This window comes from Nicrophorus vespilloides, unplaced genomic scaffold (assembly GCF_001412225.1).
Source record: "Nicrophorus vespilloides isolate i.1.1-1 unplaced genomic scaffold, Nicve_v1.0, whole genome shotgun sequence".
Lineage (NCBI taxonomy): Eukaryota > Metazoa > Arthropoda > Insecta > Coleoptera > Silphidae > Nicrophorus > Nicrophorus vespilloides.
In genome coordinates this window covers 13,952-33,054 of record NW_017099534.1, presented here as the reverse complement: position 1 = coordinate 33,054, position 19,103 = coordinate 13,952, and the positions used below count along the sequence as shown (strand labels likewise).

At 35.3% G+C, this 19,103-nt stretch overlaps 2 protein-coding genes across 6 annotated transcripts; one reads left to right on the top strand and one right to left on the bottom strand.

Annotated features, from left to right (window-relative positions):
• Positions 1–468: 468 nt before the first annotated feature.
• On the top strand, positions 469–9,474 carry LOC108564690 (neurotactin). 3 transcript variants are annotated; one of them, XM_017923783.1, is made up of 8 exons: positions 469–548; positions 6,038–6,304; positions 6,375–6,510; positions 6,569–6,768; positions 6,832–7,046; positions 7,099–7,422; positions 7,479–7,687; positions 7,747–9,474. In XM_017923783.1, the coding sequence occupies exons 2-8, from the start codon at positions 6,053–6,055 to the stop codon at positions 8,613–8,615; spliced, it is 2,205 nt and encodes a 734-aa protein (XP_017779272.1). In that variant the 5' UTR covers positions 469–548; positions 6,038–6,052; the 3' UTR covers positions 8,616–9,474. The 3 variants fall into 3 exon arrangements, with proteins under 3 accessions (XP_017779272.1, XP_017779273.1, XP_017779271.1); XM_017923784.1 differs by lacking the exon at positions 469–548 and adding an exon at positions 590–670; XM_017923782.1 differs by lacking the exon at positions 469–548 and adding an exon at positions 3,432–3,891 and having other exon boundaries at positions 7,747–9,473.
• A 1,652-nt stretch (positions 9,475–11,126) lies between these two features.
• On the bottom strand, positions 11,127–18,478 carry LOC108564689 (protein ovo). 3 transcript variants are annotated; one of them, XM_017923779.1, is made up of 5 exons: positions 18,089–18,478; positions 12,575–14,187; positions 12,121–12,430; positions 11,775–12,058; positions 11,127–11,684 (listed from the first exon to the last, which is right to left on the bottom strand). In XM_017923779.1, exons 1-5 carry the CDS (start codon positions 18,234–18,236, stop codon positions 11,682–11,684), a joined length of 2,358 nt encoding a protein of 785 aa, XP_017779268.1. In that variant the 5' UTR covers positions 18,237–18,478; the 3' UTR covers positions 11,127–11,681. The 3 variants fall into 3 exon arrangements, with proteins under 3 accessions (XP_017779268.1, XP_017779267.1, XP_017779270.1); XM_017923778.1 differs by having other exon boundaries at positions 11,127–12,058; XM_017923781.1 differs by having other exon boundaries at positions 11,127–12,058; positions 12,641–14,187.
• Positions 18,479–19,103: the final 625 nt, after the last annotated feature.

Below are 19,103 nucleotides of genomic sequence, written 5' to 3'. Positions count from 1 at the left end.
GAATGTTTGGAGAATCCACAAAATATAGATACATTCCTGTGCTCTTATCCATGTTGCTGTAATACACGTTCAAAGTTGACAAATAAAAATTAGAACGTTCGAAAAAGCAGTGTTTTAACATTTCATTGATTTACTCGAAAACTATAATAGATAGAATGAATCCAATATATGCATATGAAAGCTGAATGTTTGGGGAATCCAGCAAGTATAGATAGACTCGTTAAGCGACTCATTTTTCATACAATTCATTTTTCTAAGTTAAGCGAGGTTCCACTGTATATTAAAATTTAAGTAAAAAGAAGTATTATTGAACAAAAAATCAACAACTCTATATGGACAAATTTCTATCAACCTTGGTAAGATAAATAAATATTTTTTTTCAAAATATGAAAATAAAATCAAAATTATTTTTAATACATTTACAATAAACAAAGCTCATTTCTCATATCAACATCAATTTTAAACATGTGATTTAAAATGACAGTTTTCCTAGTAGTATTATATCAGTGTTACACGTATTGAACATTTGGAAGATCTGTAAACTGAAGGTTAGTAATTTTATATAGTTAGTACGTAAATAACTAGTAGAAAATAGTGCATTTTAACTCTTAATAGAGTAATTATATCAGTGTTACTCGTATTGAACATTTAGAAGATCTGTAAACTGAAGGTTGGTAACTTTATATAGTTAGTACGTAAATAACGAGTAGAAAACAGTGTATTTTAAGTTTTAATATTCCATTCAGACAAGTAGATATTTTAAAGTAAATATAACATATAAGCAGTGATCCGTGAGAGATTATTTGAAATGAGGACGTCTTCTTGTGAACAAAATAAAAAAATAATGAATCGTTTCCATTTATAATGAAGTAAATCAGGTGTATATCATTTCGTCCGGCTGAAACGTTGAACTCGCGACGCCTACATGAAAATTAACATTTTGAACGTTAGTTTCTGGGCTCTTATGCAAATCAGTGCGTACACACTAAGTGCCCCATTATTGATTGCAACAAAAACGATTCGATATATAAATCCCCGAGAACGAAACAACAGAGATTACCAGCGATACTCGAGCCCAATCTGCATTTAATTAACCACTTCGAAAGCAGTCGCTAATGGCAAATATAACTGCTCAGTGCATAATGGATAAACACCATCATCGTCCCTCAATGCAGTTGTTACCTTTTACAATTTGCCATGCGTTTAAACTTAACGACAAACGTTATTAATTTAATAAGCACGTTGCTTATTTTCAGGGGGGGCTGCAATAAACTGATTTCTGTTCGCGATATTTATTGGGAATCCGTTGTTGTGTGACAATTTAGTTTAATCGCATTTCGGATTTACTGCTTTAACAGTGATAGTTAATTTTAAATCCGAAGCCCCTTATAAATATGTGTGTGTGTGTGTATATCTGTCTTTCTCTCTTTATCTGCGATACTCAGAGGCGAGAAGAATTTTTTCGCAAAAGCATTATCCGGAGGCGGACGATATACGGGGGCGGTGGTTGCAGCCTTCTATGGACAAAGGCTTGCCACTATATTATATATATATATATATAGAAGGTCGCATCGTTATATAGAGTTAAACAAAAACTATAGGAATCGAAAATGGACTTTCTCGTCCTTTGGCTCTTATATATATTTTTTTGTTTCAACATAATGAAGATGTTTAAACTTCCTAATATTGCTTACGACAATGTCAATTGCGTGCGGCGAATGTTGTATATCCGAAAACTTTCCATACACCGTCCGTGGATTGTGCGAGTTTGTTATTCAAAACACCTGAGAGATAAAATAGTTGTAGCCCACACGTTAAGCGCATATATGGCGCGTATCTTTTAGAGAGAGGCAAATAAGAATGTGTATGGGTATGGGTATACTTCTACATATAATATATATGTAAAAAAAAAATAAAGAAAGAAAGAAGTAACGTTAAAATATTGCAATTTTAAGACCGGTTCTGCCTTCACGTCCCACGGCATCCACCGTAACGCTGTTAATTAACTTAGCTCTCGCTAAAGGAATAGGGGAGTCGGGTGAAAAAGGAGCAACAACAACAATAAACTATATATCGCGATTCCGTAGATTTATGTTTATATAGGATGCATACGGACAATGTTGCGGCCTTTTAGATTTTATTCTATATTGGTGACTGGCATTACATGACCTTAACATAAGGATTTTGAAACGCAAAACCTACGTAAAACTGAGTAAACCATCAAAATATTTTCAATATATGTCAATTCATTTAATTTTAATAATCCTTTATCCGTAAGAATTTATTTTTTAAATTTCAGTTAATAAAAAACCGCATTATATTTACTATGAACAACATTTGAGTTCAGATTAACTACCAAAAAATGTGAATACAAATCGAATATAAATAATTGTGATCTCATTCTCAAAAGATTCCTCACCTTAATTATAAAAATTACCAATAATATTATCTTTCCTACTCGATTATGTATTACTTGAAACCTTAATATCCAAATACAAATATCCAAACTTTCTTCCTACTTCTATATTCTATCTATTTTTTTTTTGCAATATTTCTAGTGAAAATTCTAAATATCCAAAGCCAAACTAACTTATTTATACTGAAAACAGTTCGATTACATATTATTGAATAATTTGTCAAGATGAGTCAAATCGTTTCATTCAAAATATTTCAGTAACGCTGAAATCAATAACGTATCTTGTATCGTGTATGATGCTACCATCTTTAAGGATCATGTTATAATATATTTTCGTCCTTTAAAGAAAGCTTTACCTTCTTTTACTACCAATCGTTAGATGGCGCGGCGAATAAAGCTTAATGCATCTGTTCCGAGAAAATCAAGCGACCATTGCGTAATGACAGTTATGGGGGTTCCTAATTATCATGTGCATAAATAGAAGTATTAAATACAAATGTACCCTAGGGACATTTAACACCATAATCTCCCCTATTAAATCTTAGATCAATATCATTCAGATAACTTCCTGGAATGCAAGCTTTATACACTAGATTTGTTCTTTCTTTTTATCCCTATTTTAGTTTTCGACTTAGTTTTGAACAATGGAACAATATATAGCATCAGACTTTTTGGCGACTTGAAAGCAATAAATTTTGTCACCGCTTCCTAAAGAAGAAGAACCACTGACCCTCGAGGATCATCCGGCGGGGCTATTGAACCGCGTCGTTTTGATTGCATCTGCATTGCATCTGTATTTCCCATTTAAAAAATAAGGAGAGTTGCTTTCTCAGGCTTGGCTTCTTCCTTTGTACATGGTGGAATTAAAAAAAATAAATAAACAAATTTCTGTAGTCGCATTGAAAGAGATCTATGTTTTTTTTGTGTGTGAGTGGAGTTTGGATGAAGAAAGCTGTAGTTGTTCTTGGGAACGTCCTGTAAATTCAGTCAAGGAATGCGTTCGCGAAACGGGATAGGAGGAAATGGGGGAGGTCTGCTTCCTGAAATAGTCTTAAAGTGAACGTTTGGTGGAAAGATTGAAGTTTATAAATAGGCACCGCATCCGTTAGCTTTTGGTTTGGCACAGCGTGGTCGAACGTTGTTGGAGTTCGTCGTTGGTTGGGTTTTAGGGGTTGTCGGGATCAGAATTGTTCAGACACGGCGCATAGAGTGGAAAGGAGCGATCTGGAGTCATGCGCTTTGAAGAAGGATAACGACCGACCACCAGTTTCCAAAAGGCAGCAGCAGCTACCCAATCCCAAGCACCGAACCGGCCAGGCTGCGTCTGTTGTGTTTATGCCGTAGCAACGCGCCTCAGTGAAAAAAAAAAGCTCCACCGGAATACATAATAAACAGGCTACGCGTTTGTTTTTTTGTTTCGAATTCTCTTTGTGTTTGAAGGTGGACGACGTCTATGTGTTTCGTGTTTCGATCAGGTGAGAATCAAGCTTTAAATCGTCGTCGTGTTCAAAATTTCGCACTGCGGTTCTTGCAATTTCACTGTGCATGGTTTCGCGTTGGGAGTATTTAAGGAAAATCAATATTTGGAGAGAGCTTTGTTATTAATGATCACTCGTATCTTAATATCATGCATTTTAGCCCTGAAATACCACCATCAAACCGACAATAACTATATTATTATTATTATTCGCAGATAAATAATTAAATTTACTTTTCTTTTGACATTTTTTTTTGTCCATCATAATATTGATTTTCCATTGTTACCCAACACCATTCTACAAATGCAGTATAACGCGCCGTTAAATATAATAGTGCGGTAGGAATTCATTAAAATTAATCGAATGTTAAAATTTACTCACAAGAATGCAATTTACTACAACCGTTCATCACAAATCGTTGACCTGAAGCACGTTTTTTCTTAAAAACATAAAGAAAACCCGATGCCGATGGAATATTCATGGAAGATTGTACACACGTAATTATAATACGTTTAACAAGAATTTTACATTATCGGGTGGAATACAAATGAGCTGGATGAACGTCCCAACGGTTTTACATCTTATAATTCATTCGAAATTGAACCCCTGCGATGAAATTGATCCGAAATTATATCTGGGGGAGAGAAAGCTACCTTTTATTACCTAAACTTGAAGAATGGTTTAAAGGAAAGGATCCTTTTTTTTTGGCGCCAAATTTACCTGCAGCATTAAATATTTTTCTCTATTACCACTAATGTCTAAGGGAGAATTTAAAAAAATAAAGTTTAAAACAATTAAAAGATATTATACACTAAGAAAACCTGAGTTGTTGTGGTTCCTAATTTGTATTTGTGGACAGGTTGATCATGCAGGTGTCTCTTTAACTGACCATATGTCAAAACGACTCTTGTAAAAAAATATTTTAATAGGTAAAATTTCATGTTTTGTCCATATACTTTAAGTTAAGAATTTAATTAATGACAAAGTATTACTATAAAAAAAAATACATTAATATTAACAAAAAATGAATGATCCGCATGAGAATGTAAGCCGAGTACTACTGAATGTAATTGTGTGAATAAAAATTAGGCTGGAAACAAGTGCTGCGTTACAAAAGTCGTTTCCGTTTTCCTTTCTTATTTTCCGCTCGGCCGTGCACCGTCATAAAATCACACAGCGTTGAAATTAAAAGCAAACATCGCACTCGAAATAAATTATGATGCACTGAAACAGTTTCCATCCTAAATTTTCCATTTGCATCGAGACTTTGCTCTTTCTCTCTCTCTATTACATAAGCAAGCGGAAGGAAATGTATCTATATATACATCTACAAATGACATGATCCCCTTCGGATCACTTTTAGGCCATCTGCTTTCGATTCACAAGAACATCCACATTTATGTCTTGTACTTAAAATATCAATGATCTCGAGTGGTCGCTGATAGTGCATTCAATTTGATCGTAAGTTTCAGTTCGTGTTTTAATTATAATTACAACGGGAAAAGGTTTAAAAAGAAGATTCATCTAAAGAGGATCTTCTGTAGACTGGATGATGATTCATTGTTGAAACAAATCTCTGTATCCCAATTTGTTTCTATTACTGTAAGTGTCGCTGTCTATTGTGGTTTCTAATTTATAGCTCACAACCCATGATGCCATCATTTGAATGAATTGTAATTTCTTCACCCTCATTCATATAAATTAAAAAGACATTTCTGAATTGTCTCAAACACCAAGTAGCAATACTATTTGAACACTTATTTGAATTGATAACCAATATTAATTAAGTTTATTTAATTAATTCAATAATTTCTGTCTGGCAATATTTCCTGTTGCATGACTTAAGAAATTAAGTAAATTTTCATTCCACTTTATACAATTATTCTGTAGGTGGATACATTTGATAAACGCAAGTGGTAATTCTGTTACATCATGCATATAAATGTACACTTAAAGGACTATGAATAATAATTCGAATAAAGCGGTATTAAATTAATTAATTTATGAGCTCATTAATAATACAAGATTTACGGATGAACGGTTTTTCAATAATTGAATAATCTCAGAAGATGCTTATATCTAATTTAAATCAGAAATGATCATCGGTTTGTTTTTTTATTATTAATATTCAAATCGTTTGCAGCCATAATCATATAAAATGAGCGGATTAAGCGACGATAAGAAGGACATTGAGATGGAAGAACGAGAGAAGAAAATGAATGACGAGAATAAGGCACACGATAAGATCTCTGCAGCGGAAAATCAAGATACGACGGATTGCCGAGTACAAGAAACATGTGGAAAAATAAAGGCCGATAACATCAAAGAAGTCAAGCCCAAAAAGATCCCAACTGGAGGCATTTTGATGCCTGGCTTCTTCACCAGGAGCAAATCCAAAGAGAAATGCAAGGTAACGAAATTCACATTTGCATATTGCTAATCGGAAGTTTTTTTTTTATTCGATCGTGTCTATCTTGCAGGATGGTGATTCAGAAGGTCAGGCGGAGGAAGCCACTGAACTAGTTGACAAGGAGAAGGATGATTCTTTGATGTCTCAAGCAAAGATCAAGTTGCCGAATCCATTTAGAAAGTCCAAATTGATCGTCGACGAAGATGGTAAATATATCTATTTGTATGCATTTATATTATGTTTATTTACGTGGAATCATTTCAGTGGAAAAAGGTAACGATTTGAAGGAGAAAAAGGGTATCCAATTGAGATTACCTATTGTTTCTGTATTCTCCAATAAGAAAAAGAAGGATGGTGATCTTGAGAATCAAACAAAAGCCGGATTGGCTTCAATGGAAACTTTGGATGATGGAGATAAGACTGCGGATAATAAGAATGACGGAATGAAAAATATACCATTGGATGTAAGTATTGGATTAGATCGTCGATTAAGTGGATAAAATAATTATATTTTTTTTTGGTTTTAGGACGACAAAGATGTGGAAAAGCAAGACGATGAACCGACATGCGGACAAAAGATGAAAGCTTACAGATGTGCAATTAGTGCCTTTTTAGTATTCATTTTGCTACTTATTATAATAGTGGCAGTAATACTGCCTACTGGTACAAGTACTGATGGGGTTTTTGAAATGAAAGATAACAAATTTATTGAAACTGTTACTGGTTGCGGAAAAGTGGAAGGGTAAGATTATTGCTATTATTAAACCAATTATGCCAATAAATATATCTTATAGAATATTGAACGATGGAGGTATTGCCTTCCGAGGAATTCCGTACGCAAGACCACCGATAGATGAGCTTAGATTCCGATCTGCTATGCCTTTAGATAATATGGATTACTGTTGGAATGGAACATTTTTAGCTCACAATGCAACTGAATCTTGCCTTCAAATACTCAGTAATGGAACTACGATTGGTGTAGAAGATTGCCTTACTCTTGATGTTGTTACTCCTTATGTTCGCTACGATTCGCCTCTTCCAGTGATCGTGCTTATAGGAGCTGAAAGCTTTATTGGAGGATCACCTGGTAAAATGAGGCCGTCTTCAAGATACGCTAGGTACGTCTGATTATATTCACGTAAAATCATTTAATTACATTATCACTATTTATTAGATCTCGTGACGTCCTATTCGTTCGTCCAAATTTCCGTATGGGTGTCTTGGGTTTCTTAGCATTAGACGTGTTAAGTAAAGATGTATATCCTCACACAAGTGGAAATTATGCTTTGAGCGACATAATGGCTGCTTTGAAATGGGTGAAGTTAAATATTCAGCATTTCGGAGGAGATCCTAATGCTGTTACCCTGTTTGGTCATCAAGCAGGTAAAATTAATCCTTTAATATCACTTAACCGAAGATTAATGAATGTTTTATTCATATAGGTGCGACTTTGGTAACTGCATTATCTACAATGAATGGAGCTGAAAAGTACTTTGCGCGCGCTTGGGCCACGTCAGGGGGTGCTCTGTATCCTAAGAAAACATTGGCGGAATCAGAAAAAGAAAATATCAGTTTCTTGAAAGCAACTAATTGTAAAGATGTCGATTGCCTCCGCGAAATGGAACCGGAATCTCTGATGGAAGCAATCGAAGATACATGGAGAAAACCACAACCAGATCTGCCGATTCAAGATGAACACCGTCACCAATGGATGGTACTGGATGGAAAGATTTTGAAAGAAGATCCATCTGAAGTTTGGTCCAACGAACAAGGTTTGCCAGTGAAACTGGTGTTAGGCTCAACCGCGCATTCCGCTGCTTCATCTAAACTGTTAATGAAGCACAAAGTGTGGGGCGAGGATTTGATTTCGTATCACGTGAGAAACTCCGGTTTGGGTAAACTGAACCTGTCCGAAGAGGCACTTGAAATGTATCCAAAAACCTACAAAGGTTTAAGTCAAATGATATCGGATATTCGTAAAGTTTGTCCATTATTAGAAATTACCTCCCAGATGCATAACACCACTTTCTACATTGTGACTCAGACCCGAGGAGAGCAGAACATTTCAGACGCTGATTCCGACGTGGATGCTATTTTGGGAAGATACGAACCGAAGACTCCGGAACAGCGCAGGTATGTCTCTGCGATTCAACAGCTATTCTACCATTTCGTGTGGCATGGAAAAGTACAAACCGAATCTCCGAACAACAAAGTCTTGGTGGTCGGACAAGACGTTTTGCCAGCTCAAAATTACTCGCACTGCGATTATTGGAAGACAAAGAACGTTTTGAATTTTGCACAATTAGATTAAATTTTATTAAACGTGGAGATTGGAATTCCAAGTGCTGTGTCAAAATATAATTAAACAATGCATACTACTACTTTGATGACACCAATATTTACTCATGTGAAGATTAAAACACATTTTGCCGCTAAATAGGATTAATTTTTCCGATTGGATGACAACTTCGATTTTGTATTTAAAGATTAATTTGATTTATCTACAAAATTTGTGATAGAATTTCATTTTTTTTTTGTTTGTTTTGTGATGAGGAGAGAAAAGATTACGATTGTTTTATTTATTGTATAAATTAATATTTCATTTAGATTTTAAGATCTTTAATTTATGACATATCACATTGTTTATTTTCATTTGAGTATTCTTTATTTATATAAGACTTTATTTTAATTGGAAGACTGCCAGACGATGCTTTTGTACTGATTTTTACGTAGTCTTTAGTTCCGTGTGACGATATATAATACTATAATAATGCTATTTGCACATTATACAACTTTTTCTTTTTTTTGATCTCCATTTTGTAAATATTGATAATGTCTAAACGGCTACTAATAGATTAAGTATTATTTAAGGACGGAATATTGTATCTTTCTGTATTAGTGTATTGTTAGTTTACAATCTTATATAAAGAAGTGAAGTGAAAAAAAAAATATTAATAACAATGAAACTGAATAATTATTGTACAAAAAGCTGCGATTACATTATTTATGCCAAAATGTAAGAATATTTTCATATATTCTCTTATATAATGTGGATATTACATGAAAAAATGTGTATTTTCAATAATATCTTAACTCTTTTTGCGGAACTTGTTTTTTATACAACTATATACATTCAACTGAACAAGAAATATTTTGTATGTAGTTTTCCTCTATTTATATGCATGTATTGATATATATTATATACAGGTCCAATTTTTATCTCATATACTCGTAAATATTGTATTATAAAATTACTCTCAATAAATTATATTAGGAATACTTTATTTATTTCTTTTACAACAGAAAGCAAAACCCTACAACTATATCCTCTCAAGTCTGATATTTTACTTTTGCTTGAATTCTTAATAATATTGTCAACAAATCCTTAATCATTCATTAATAATGTATATGCCGAAACCTCAATTTACATTCTCAATTAATTTCCCAATTCGTGATCCAGTTTTTGGAGTTTATTAGCTGGCAATCCTGGAAATCATCTTCGTGGCGAGTCCAAACTTCTGAAGGCTGAAGTCTTCTAAGTTTCTTATCGATTCTATTTTTATTTCGTTGGGACTTTATAATATGACAATGTTTATCACTCATGACCATTTGTTTCGTGTCCCAAAATAAATACTAGACAAAAGTGTGGATAAGGATAATCAGTATACTTAGTAATTGTATGATAAGCTTTTAATCATGAAGTACAAGCCTGTAACTTACTGGATTTAATGTTTTAACAAAAAAAAATATGAATTTGATTATACTATAATAATATATTGTTAATGTGGGAATAAATTGGGAAAGAAATTAAAAGACAAATGTTTATAATATTTATATAATTTATTATTATTATATAACAAGTTGTAGATGGAAAAAATATATATACTTTGATCTACAATAATAGAGAATGTGAATAGTGAGACATAAAAGTTTACAGAAAAAAACCGAACGTTTTCCCCATTTACACAATTAAACACCGAACGAACAAATTTCAGAATTATTTTTTTTAAGATTTCGTTTCTTTAAAGCTAATTTTCTTTCTACAGATTATCGTAATAAAACACACAAGTTAATAAGTATTTCATAAATTCTACTACAGTCACAAAATGGAACAATACAAAAAATTGCTAAACACTACTAATAGAAGTATAATAGAATACTGTTTTATGTAAAAAAAAAATTAAAATTGGGAAGAATTTAATTTATATTAGGTACTGGCAAAATTGAATTGACTTCAATTATTCAGTAGTAGGTACTTAAAGTAGATTAACTTATATAAAAATATATACAAAGGTTGTTTCAAATATATTATATATATAAAAAAAAACACATAGATCGACTTCAATCTAGTTTTTGTGTTTTCGATATTACAGCACCAAAAATAATAAATTAGAAGCACCAGAATGAAAACAAATGAAGAAAATCTATGCAGTGTTCTTTTTGGGACGTGTTAAAGTTTAGAAAATAACCCTTAACTATATAATACACCGAAACCACGAAAGAGAGTAAAAGTTATCTAAATTTTATATTATATATATATATTTTTGCATAAATAATTTTTGCTGAACTCTTTCTAAATTCTAACATCGCCCCAAAGCAGAGTCGTATTCAATTTTTTCATATATATATGCTTTAAATAGTAATATACACAAAATATGTCTACATCTTAAATAATTCCCCAAAAAAAAAAATATTTAAACAAAAAAAAATAATGATAAACTTAAACCAGTCACCGATTGCACAAATAACCCGATTTTTAATGTATTTAAATTAAATAACAATAATTCAGTCCGTTCGCTAAAATAATTTTCTTTTGTTTTTCTTCTTCTTCTTCTTTCTTTCGCGGAAGTTGCTGCTGTTGAATAGAGACAAAAAAAAATAGACACGTGAAACGCACAAATTGTTATTACTAAAAAAAATTGAGTGTTAAAATATGTAAAACTATTTCAGCCCAGTTGTTCATTGCATCAGTTACAGTACCTTAAAGTAATATACATATAAAAAAGAGTTGGCTTGTCGAAGAGTCTCAACTTGCCCTACAGAGATTCTCAATCATTAAATAACAAAAAAATTATCACAGAAGTAAAAAAAAAAATAATAAAATAAAAATAAAAAAAACAGATTAATAATATTTTGTCGCTCTTCCGCTCGAAGATTCAAAAGTCGCGTTCTCTTTCTCAACTTTCAACTGTTCAAGCCCTGGAATAAGAGAGATACCGACAATGTTTGAGTGAGTGTTCGATTTCCAATTATCATTAATTAAATATTAATAATTAGTCACTAGGACGGTTATAATAAATAAATAATAATGCCAGGGCCGGATCTGTGCAGATCCAGTCCTGAGCGGTTCGTGTCTGCCTTCCAATGACTCTTCGTATCACTGGAAATAGAGACACCGATAAGAATATGTTTTTGTTTGTCAATGTTTAGTAATGTGCAAATAATAATAATAAAATATTTAGGTACGTACTTGGAGAAGCATGTTAGCGAAATTAGAGTTAGTGAACTTAAAGTGTCTTTTGTCGTAGAATTTGAGCAGGGCTGGACTGTAAGGGTGCTTCTCTTTGAGATGGATGTAGTGGACCTCTGGTTCGCTCGTGGTGTGGCCACACTCTTCGCAAACATAGACTTTGGTTCGTCTTTCTTTATATGCGTATTGGTGCTGTACACCGTGCACTTTTAGACAGTGAGATTCCAAGGAACATCTCTGTGTGAAGGACTTCTCGCAAAGACTGCATTTGTAAGGTCTCACACCTGGAAATGAAAGAAAACAGTTATAGTTATGTTCGGAATACTGTTAAATCATTAATAATTACCTGTGTGCGTTCTGGTGTGCCTCTTAAGATCGAAAGTGTCGTTGAATCCCTTTCCGCAAAACGTGCATAAATAGCGCTTAACGTCCGAATGGCATTTCATATGACGATTGAGCAGACGTTGCAAGGCAAAGGTTTTGTTGCAAATGCGACAGCAAAAATGTGATTGTCCATCCTCTGTCGTGATAGATGCAACTTTTGGTTTCTCTTCCGTCCTCGAAGTTGTCCTTATTGTATCCTGACTAGCCAACGGATTTTTAATACCATGACCGCCATTTACAAATTCCAATTGGACATCCGATGACAAGCCCAGCTATAACAAATAATTGAATATTAAGTTACAGAGTTTCACAACTCATTTTTAATGTGTTCTTTAATTTCAAGGCAAAGCAAAACTTTGATTTTGGCTAATAGTAAATGAAGTTAACTGTATGCCTAGATCAATTTGTTTGCTTACCCTTCGTTGCATAACATTAACTCGCCCGGGCGAATCATTGCTTGATGAATTCCTACGAGCACTCACATTAGCTGGAGGACTCAAACTGCCGTTGTCATTGTGGGAACCGCCGTCGAGGGAGCAGCTTGCAGCGCCTGGGGACGGCAATGACATCGTGGTCGGAGAGTCCAGGTCCAAACCGCTTCCGTTGAAGGACAGACTGGGGGATAACATTTGCTGCTGTTGCTGCATCTGCACCATACTGTCATTGTTGACTGGATAGGATGGGAGGTTATCTTGGTACATTTTTGGAAATTGGTTGTGCTGGTTGAAGCGTTCATTGTTTGTGTACGAGCGATTGAGTAGGTGATCGGAAAATTGATCCATATTATCGACGTTCTGAATTTGTGAGCTGTCGGGAGTGATGGATGGGGAATGTAATATTCCCTTTTCGTTCTCATCACTAGGAAGTCGTTGAAGGAACGTGCTGAGGTCTGCAGCATCTGATAGGCTTTCCAATAAAGCGTGCTCTGCGGAGCTGGAGAACGTAAGCGTCGCGGTAAATTGCATCGGATCCACGACGGCTCCGGTTACCATATCGACCATCATACTCTCATCGTAGCCGGAATACGAGTTTGGAAGTAAATTTCCCATAGGGTCAATTTTGGTTTCGTAAATATCAAGATCGACTTCGTCTTTCATAACCAAGCCGTATGAGGCGTTTTGTAGAGTAGAGTATTGCTTTGGAGGACTTTGGTTTCCATTCAGGTTAAGATTGATTTCTTGACCAGTATCCATGTTCTGGTGACCATTTATAATGTTGTAACCGAAATTACTGTTGGCGTTATAATTGTTGTTGTTGTTGCCGCCTTTCAGGGATTCGTAAAACGGTGGAAGACTGCCTGTCGGAGGACTACTTGGTCCGTAATTTTGTCGACCATCTCTTCCGGGATTCATTCCACCGCCACCGGTGCCGCCTCCCAACGCTCCACCTGCACCTCCTCCAGAAGATGAGGTGAAATTAATAGATCCACCCGAAGATGAGGTGTTGCTGGTTGTTTGGTTTGTATTTCCTTGCGCACCGCTCGAGCCTCTTCCATGTCCAGCAGCTGCCGATATTGTTGTTGGTAGTTTGCCAACGATAGCTCTGCCTGAGATTAAAGGTTTCGATATTTTGTGGCAGTTGCTGCGCCTCTGTTCCCTATCTCTGCGTTCCTCGTTCTCATCTTCTGTTTCTCCCCGACGCTTAGGTATGTGATAATCTATAGGTTGTTCTTGTTCGGGTTCCTGGACGACGGGAACCGAAGGGAGCCGCACGTCGGCGTCTTCCTCCCTTTTCGAAGTAGGTTTTGGAGTTCTTTGAATGACCGAGCAACGTACAGGCGCTAAGTTTTGTGGAGCTGTAGGAACATTCTCTGGGGGTTTCTGGGTGACGGGAAGACTCTGCTTGTCCGGTGGTACGATCGGTGCGTATTCTTTTCTCTCTGCTCTGGTGAGGACGTGGCCTCTGCTTCCATAGGGAACATCACCTCCTAAAATGGATGAGATGAATCTTCTAGGCGGGACAGACTCCTTCTTGGCGGATTCCTCCAGCTGCGGGCTGCTCGTTGCTCTTTCCCGGTGCTCCGATTTTTCTGCAGCAGAAAGACACACATAAATAAAGGTTAAACGTAAATCATTTTAATTGCGCTGTTCCATTTCATGGCCGCAACATTCAGACGATTTACTGCAGCGATATAGCTGTTTATTTCTTAGCGCAAACCGACGAAGGCCGCTGGGAAAAGCAATTGCCAATGTCGCCTTACAATAACCATATCCCTCTCTCCCCCTCTTCAAATAAGTTACCATTGCGTAAAACCGAGTCTTTTATATTAATTGTTAAAAATCTTGTAAAGTAATCGAGTATATTGTATAAAAACGCGTCTATAATGAGTAGTAACCTTGAGATGACTCGACGATTTAACATTTTCGGTTTCACTGACCCGATAGAGCACTCTTCTATTTACTAGCCTTGAATAATATAATATCAAACCATTTTTTATCCCAACGAAATTCTTACCACATTATATTTAGTAATACTTTACAACTAATTGAACTTGTTGGTTTTATGCCGATGTATTTTTTGTTTTGGCTATTAACTAACCTTTAATGAAACGCACGATTCTTTAGATCATTTCATTATAAAAAAAAAAACTTACTTCATAATGACGTTGCGTGAAATCGATTTACATTCTAATTTGCAGATGGTCGACTTTTGATCATTTGCAGGTGTTTCTGGTGATTTTTACTTCGTATAATTTCTTTAAAAATTTGGAAACGAGCTTTATTTTTTTTTTAACTATGATGCAAGATAATTTTGAGCCTAAAGGTTGCGTTTGTTAGATAGAAGCACCTGCACCACCGATGGGGTGAAACCGGTATGCGTTGAATCGTTTTCATTGAGTCGCCCAAAAACGCACATTTTAAAATTTAGAAATAAAAACAACGTATAATTCGATAGTTGTCTGCTATAGTTTGTTTTTTTTTTGCTTCTCCGTTTGCGATTCTTTCTGGTTTTTGAGTGTGCCGCGGTTATTGGCTTCTAGCCTTTTAGCGATTCATAGACCGAAACAATTTATGATTATTCCAAGGACGCCGTTCGACCATTTTTTCGCCAGGGCCATCAAATTTAGGACCTCATTCTTTCCACAATTTATTCTAATTTTATACGCACGGACGTCTAATTCCATACTTTATACAAAATTTAATCTACATTTTCACCATGTACATTTTAAATTACGGAATTTCAACTAAGATTCCGTTGTTCATTGTTGAACTATAAAACTTGACATTGCATCGTTACAGACGGTCTCACATCCGGCGACTAGACGGGGCACCGAAAAGGGTGTCAAGGATCCTTTCAACACGTAACAAAGAAACGTCGCGACTACAAGCGTTTGCTCCATCGCAAACAACAAACAGAACTCCAAGAGTAATCACATATTTATTTATTGAGTTTAGTAAATTAATTTTTCAATCCACCAATTAACCTTCGCGCTTCAATAGCGTCTCCAAAAGAAATCGATTAGATATTGAAGGTTGAAAGTATACCGCGTTTATCCAGGAAATTGCCTGTCAAATTCGAATAAGAAAAAACACGAACTAATTGGTTTCTACAACGAGAGATCAAAAATAAACGATTATTTTGTTTTAAATCCTTGCAGCGATTTACGTTTGATCAATATTTAAACTTTTCATTTATCATTTCAACGCAGGAATAAGTAGAGCATGAAATTGCGTTTGACCCTTCGCTCCATTTTACCAGAACGCGTTGGAAGTGAACAAAGGTGACACACTTATTTTGGTGCGGTTGCACAAGAGCCTTATTGCAAAATATTTCAAGTATTTAAATGCTAAGACATGGAAGGGATATTTATATATTTTATTTAAGACCATTCATGCTTTGTGTGGGGCTGGATGAAAGAAAGTTGTTGTATTGGGGAGGAAGTGCGTAAGTTCAAGGTCCCAGTTTCACTTTGGGTTATGTACAACACCTATTACAGCATACAGCTTCTTGTGATGCGCGGAGAAATTGCTTAGAAAGTGCTCTTCTCTCTCTTGCGCGCATACAAGAAGAAAAAAAAAACAAACAAACGGACTTTCTCCGGCGATGTTATAACTCTTTTGTGGGTCATGATCAACATTTCTTTCATCCAGTTCATTTTTTACTATCGGAATTCATCTGCGGTAGTGAAATGAACGAGCGAGCAGGAAGAAAATGCAAATGCAAATATAATATAGTTGTTCTCTTGAAATGAATAACGAAATTAATGAAGCGGATTATTGGAATAGAGAATAGTGTGCTCTGATGTGGAAGCCGTGTTTTGCCGGTGTGATTCTGGTTGACCTCAGAGTGCTTGGCGAGTGTTCGTTCGTACATGAAAGAATTCATTTCGTGTCTATAAAAATGAGGGACAGGCATAATACAATCCCCGTTTCCTTCTTTGTATTTTTACACCTGATGCAAATAAGCGTTTGCTTGTGCGTTCGCGGTTCCCTTTAGCCGATGCAAATGTCATTGTCAGTATGCTGATCGCATAAATAATCCGTTTCATCCCACCGTAATGGCATAACTGTGTTTCGATATCTATGGCGTCATTTGATCGGACAGATTTTTTCGGGTTTCCGACTCGCGGCGATTTCAACGCAGGTACAGAAATGGAACCCGGGACACTTTTTCTTCTCCTTTTGTTTCACTGATTCTTTTTTTTTGTTTTTTTTGTTTTTGATAATGGTTTTCTTTAAATGTGAACGGCGGCGTCCGGCTTCTTGCGCAAGTGCGTTGCCAAGGACGACGTGATTTAAATAGTAATATCGGGACTGGTCCTTCCCTCACGTCTTCAAACCGTTCGTGGACAGGATAACTGTTCCATTATATTCAGACGTATATGCATCCAACAAAAGCGATTCTTCAGCGATCATTGTTTAATGAAAATATTCAAACTCCCCCACAGCCACGACCATTTTTTTAATACAACAAAGGAAGTCATCTCATAATACTTTAAATATATTTTAGTATACTTCTTAAGTATACTTCTTAAGTATAGCAAAGAAAATGTAGTTCAAGGCAAATTCGCTTTGTCCAAAGTCTCCATTACTAAGATCATAAAATGGTGTAATAAATGTCTCAAATTTTAATACTCTCTTACATAATACCTTAAATTAATCTAAATTTGCTATTATTTTTATATAAAAAATATTTACTGCTACATGAAATGTTTTTTATACGTACTTAAATTTATAGAGTTAATATGAAAATTAAAACAAATATCAAAAGATTAAATGAATTTGTTTGTTGTCTGAATGCTAATACATAAAACTAATATGATTTATATATTAGCACCGTAACGAGTAGCGTACTAAATGTAAATATTTGAATAGAAGTAAAACATAATTTTATTTTACATCATGTAAATAAATAAAACTGGATTTGAATATTTATGAACGTAGACATTTCTTTAATATTAAAGTTCATAATGTTTCGTGTAAATTGCATGCATACACAATAAGCAGGATGAGAGAAAAAAAAAGAGAGAAAAATGTTTATTAATTGTTTTTCATGGAAATGTAAATTGTCTACCGGAATATATATGTATCACGAATCTGACTTCATCATTAAATAATTTGAAAACCGTGAATCACAGGATTATATTTTTCGTGTATGGAAATGATGCAAAATAATTGTAGGATAGAGTCTGTTCTCCCGTTGTTTGTCGCACGAAATACGTCGTTTTGAATTTCAAATTCCCAAGATAAATAAATTAGAATTATCTGTTTTCTGTACTATTATTATTATTGTTGTCGTCGCATTCAGTGGTTTTTACTTTTACGGAGACAACTAGGAAACCGTTTATGAATTCCTTCGATTCGACCGCAACCTATTAAAATCCCATCGGGGAAAAACCGCAAGCAGGAGATAACTTGGGTTCGTCGCTTGCGCAACAGTTTACTTCGCTGAATTAAAATCGTATTCGATTCGATTACTCTTCTGCTTACCATCTTTTTTCTGGACTATGAGGGACAGCGGTTGGGCAGACGACGAGTCACCAAGTAGTTCGTTCTTGGTGGCTGCAGCGTTTTGGGACTCCAACAGCCTAAGCTGCTGCTGAAGGAGCCGCTCCTTGATGAGAAAAACCTTAGGCATCGTGCACTATCGCTAAAGACACTATAATCCAAAAGAGATCACCATAATCCTGGGACTTTAACACAAAGCACAAGAGTTTATTTAGTTTTATCCTGGTTATCGTTTTGTCAACAGGATGCACACACTTATTTATTTGAGTATATGCTATTAGGATGTCGATTCCTATCGGAAGAGAAGTTCTCTGTTATGTATCTGTAAATTTTTCGTCTGTGGTGTTCGCGTACTGCGTGTTGCCGGGCCGATATCGTAGCCAAGACTGTTGACCGCTAGCAAAGGTACAGCAGTGAACCGTTGTCCCATACCCCACCTCCCACCCCACCACAAAAATGTTTTTTTTTCGTAGTTAACTGCTTGCCTACCTGGGCAGTGACGACCCGTGTGGAGGTTACCTATTCCAACTCACTTGCACGCTCCGCTATACCTGTATTCCACTATATGCGACAGGTAGATTCGACCGGCACAATAACACGTGTTCTCATCTCTCTCGCCATCAGACCATCTTCACTTTTCTTTCAGAGCAAACAAAACAAAACAACAAAAAAAAACAGAACATAACGTAAACCCTAAGGTATAAATACACTTTGCAAAAAGGCTCCACTTTTATTGCGGACATTTTTTTTTTGCATAATTGTTTACTAACGACCCCTCTTTGTCACAGACAATTGTATTGATTATGTGCACCTCATACAGTTACACTTCTTTTTTTTGGCAAGTGCCAAAACTGCAGGCTCCCGGATATATCTGAGGTCGTAAATCTTCAGCAAACTTTTACTTCTTCTAGAGATAACGCATATCTTGATTGTCATTTCCATGAATAAATGTAACATTATGTAATCAAAATACACGTTTCTTTATGGATGAACATTT

Excerpts from the sequence above, each read along its gene's own strand:
- LOC108564689 (XM_017923778.1), bottom strand. The coding sequence starts at position 18,236 with ATGCCTAAGGTTTTTCTCATCAAGGAGCGGCTCCTTCAGCAGCAGCTT. Across the intron at positions 14,188-18,088 it reads CATAGTCCAGAAAAAAGATG|AAAAATCGGAGCACCGGGAA; the intron begins GTAAGCAGAAGA and ends TTTCTGCTGCAG. Across the intron at positions 12,431-12,574 it reads TTAATGTTATGCAACGAAGG|CTGGGCTTGTCATCGGATGT; the intron begins GTAAGCAAACAA and ends TATTTGTTATAG.
- LOC108564690 (XM_017923783.1), top strand. The coding sequence starts at position 6,053 with ATGAGCGGATTAAGCGACGATAAGAAGGACATTGAGATGGAAGAACGA. Across the intron at positions 6,305-6,374 it reads AATCCAAAGAGAAATGCAAG|GATGGTGATTCAGAAGGTCA; the intron begins GTAACGAAATTC and ends TCTATCTTGCAG. Across the intron at positions 7,423-7,478 it reads CCGTCTTCAAGATACGCTAG|ATCTCGTGACGTCCTATTCG; the intron begins GTACGTCTGATT and ends ACTATTTATTAG.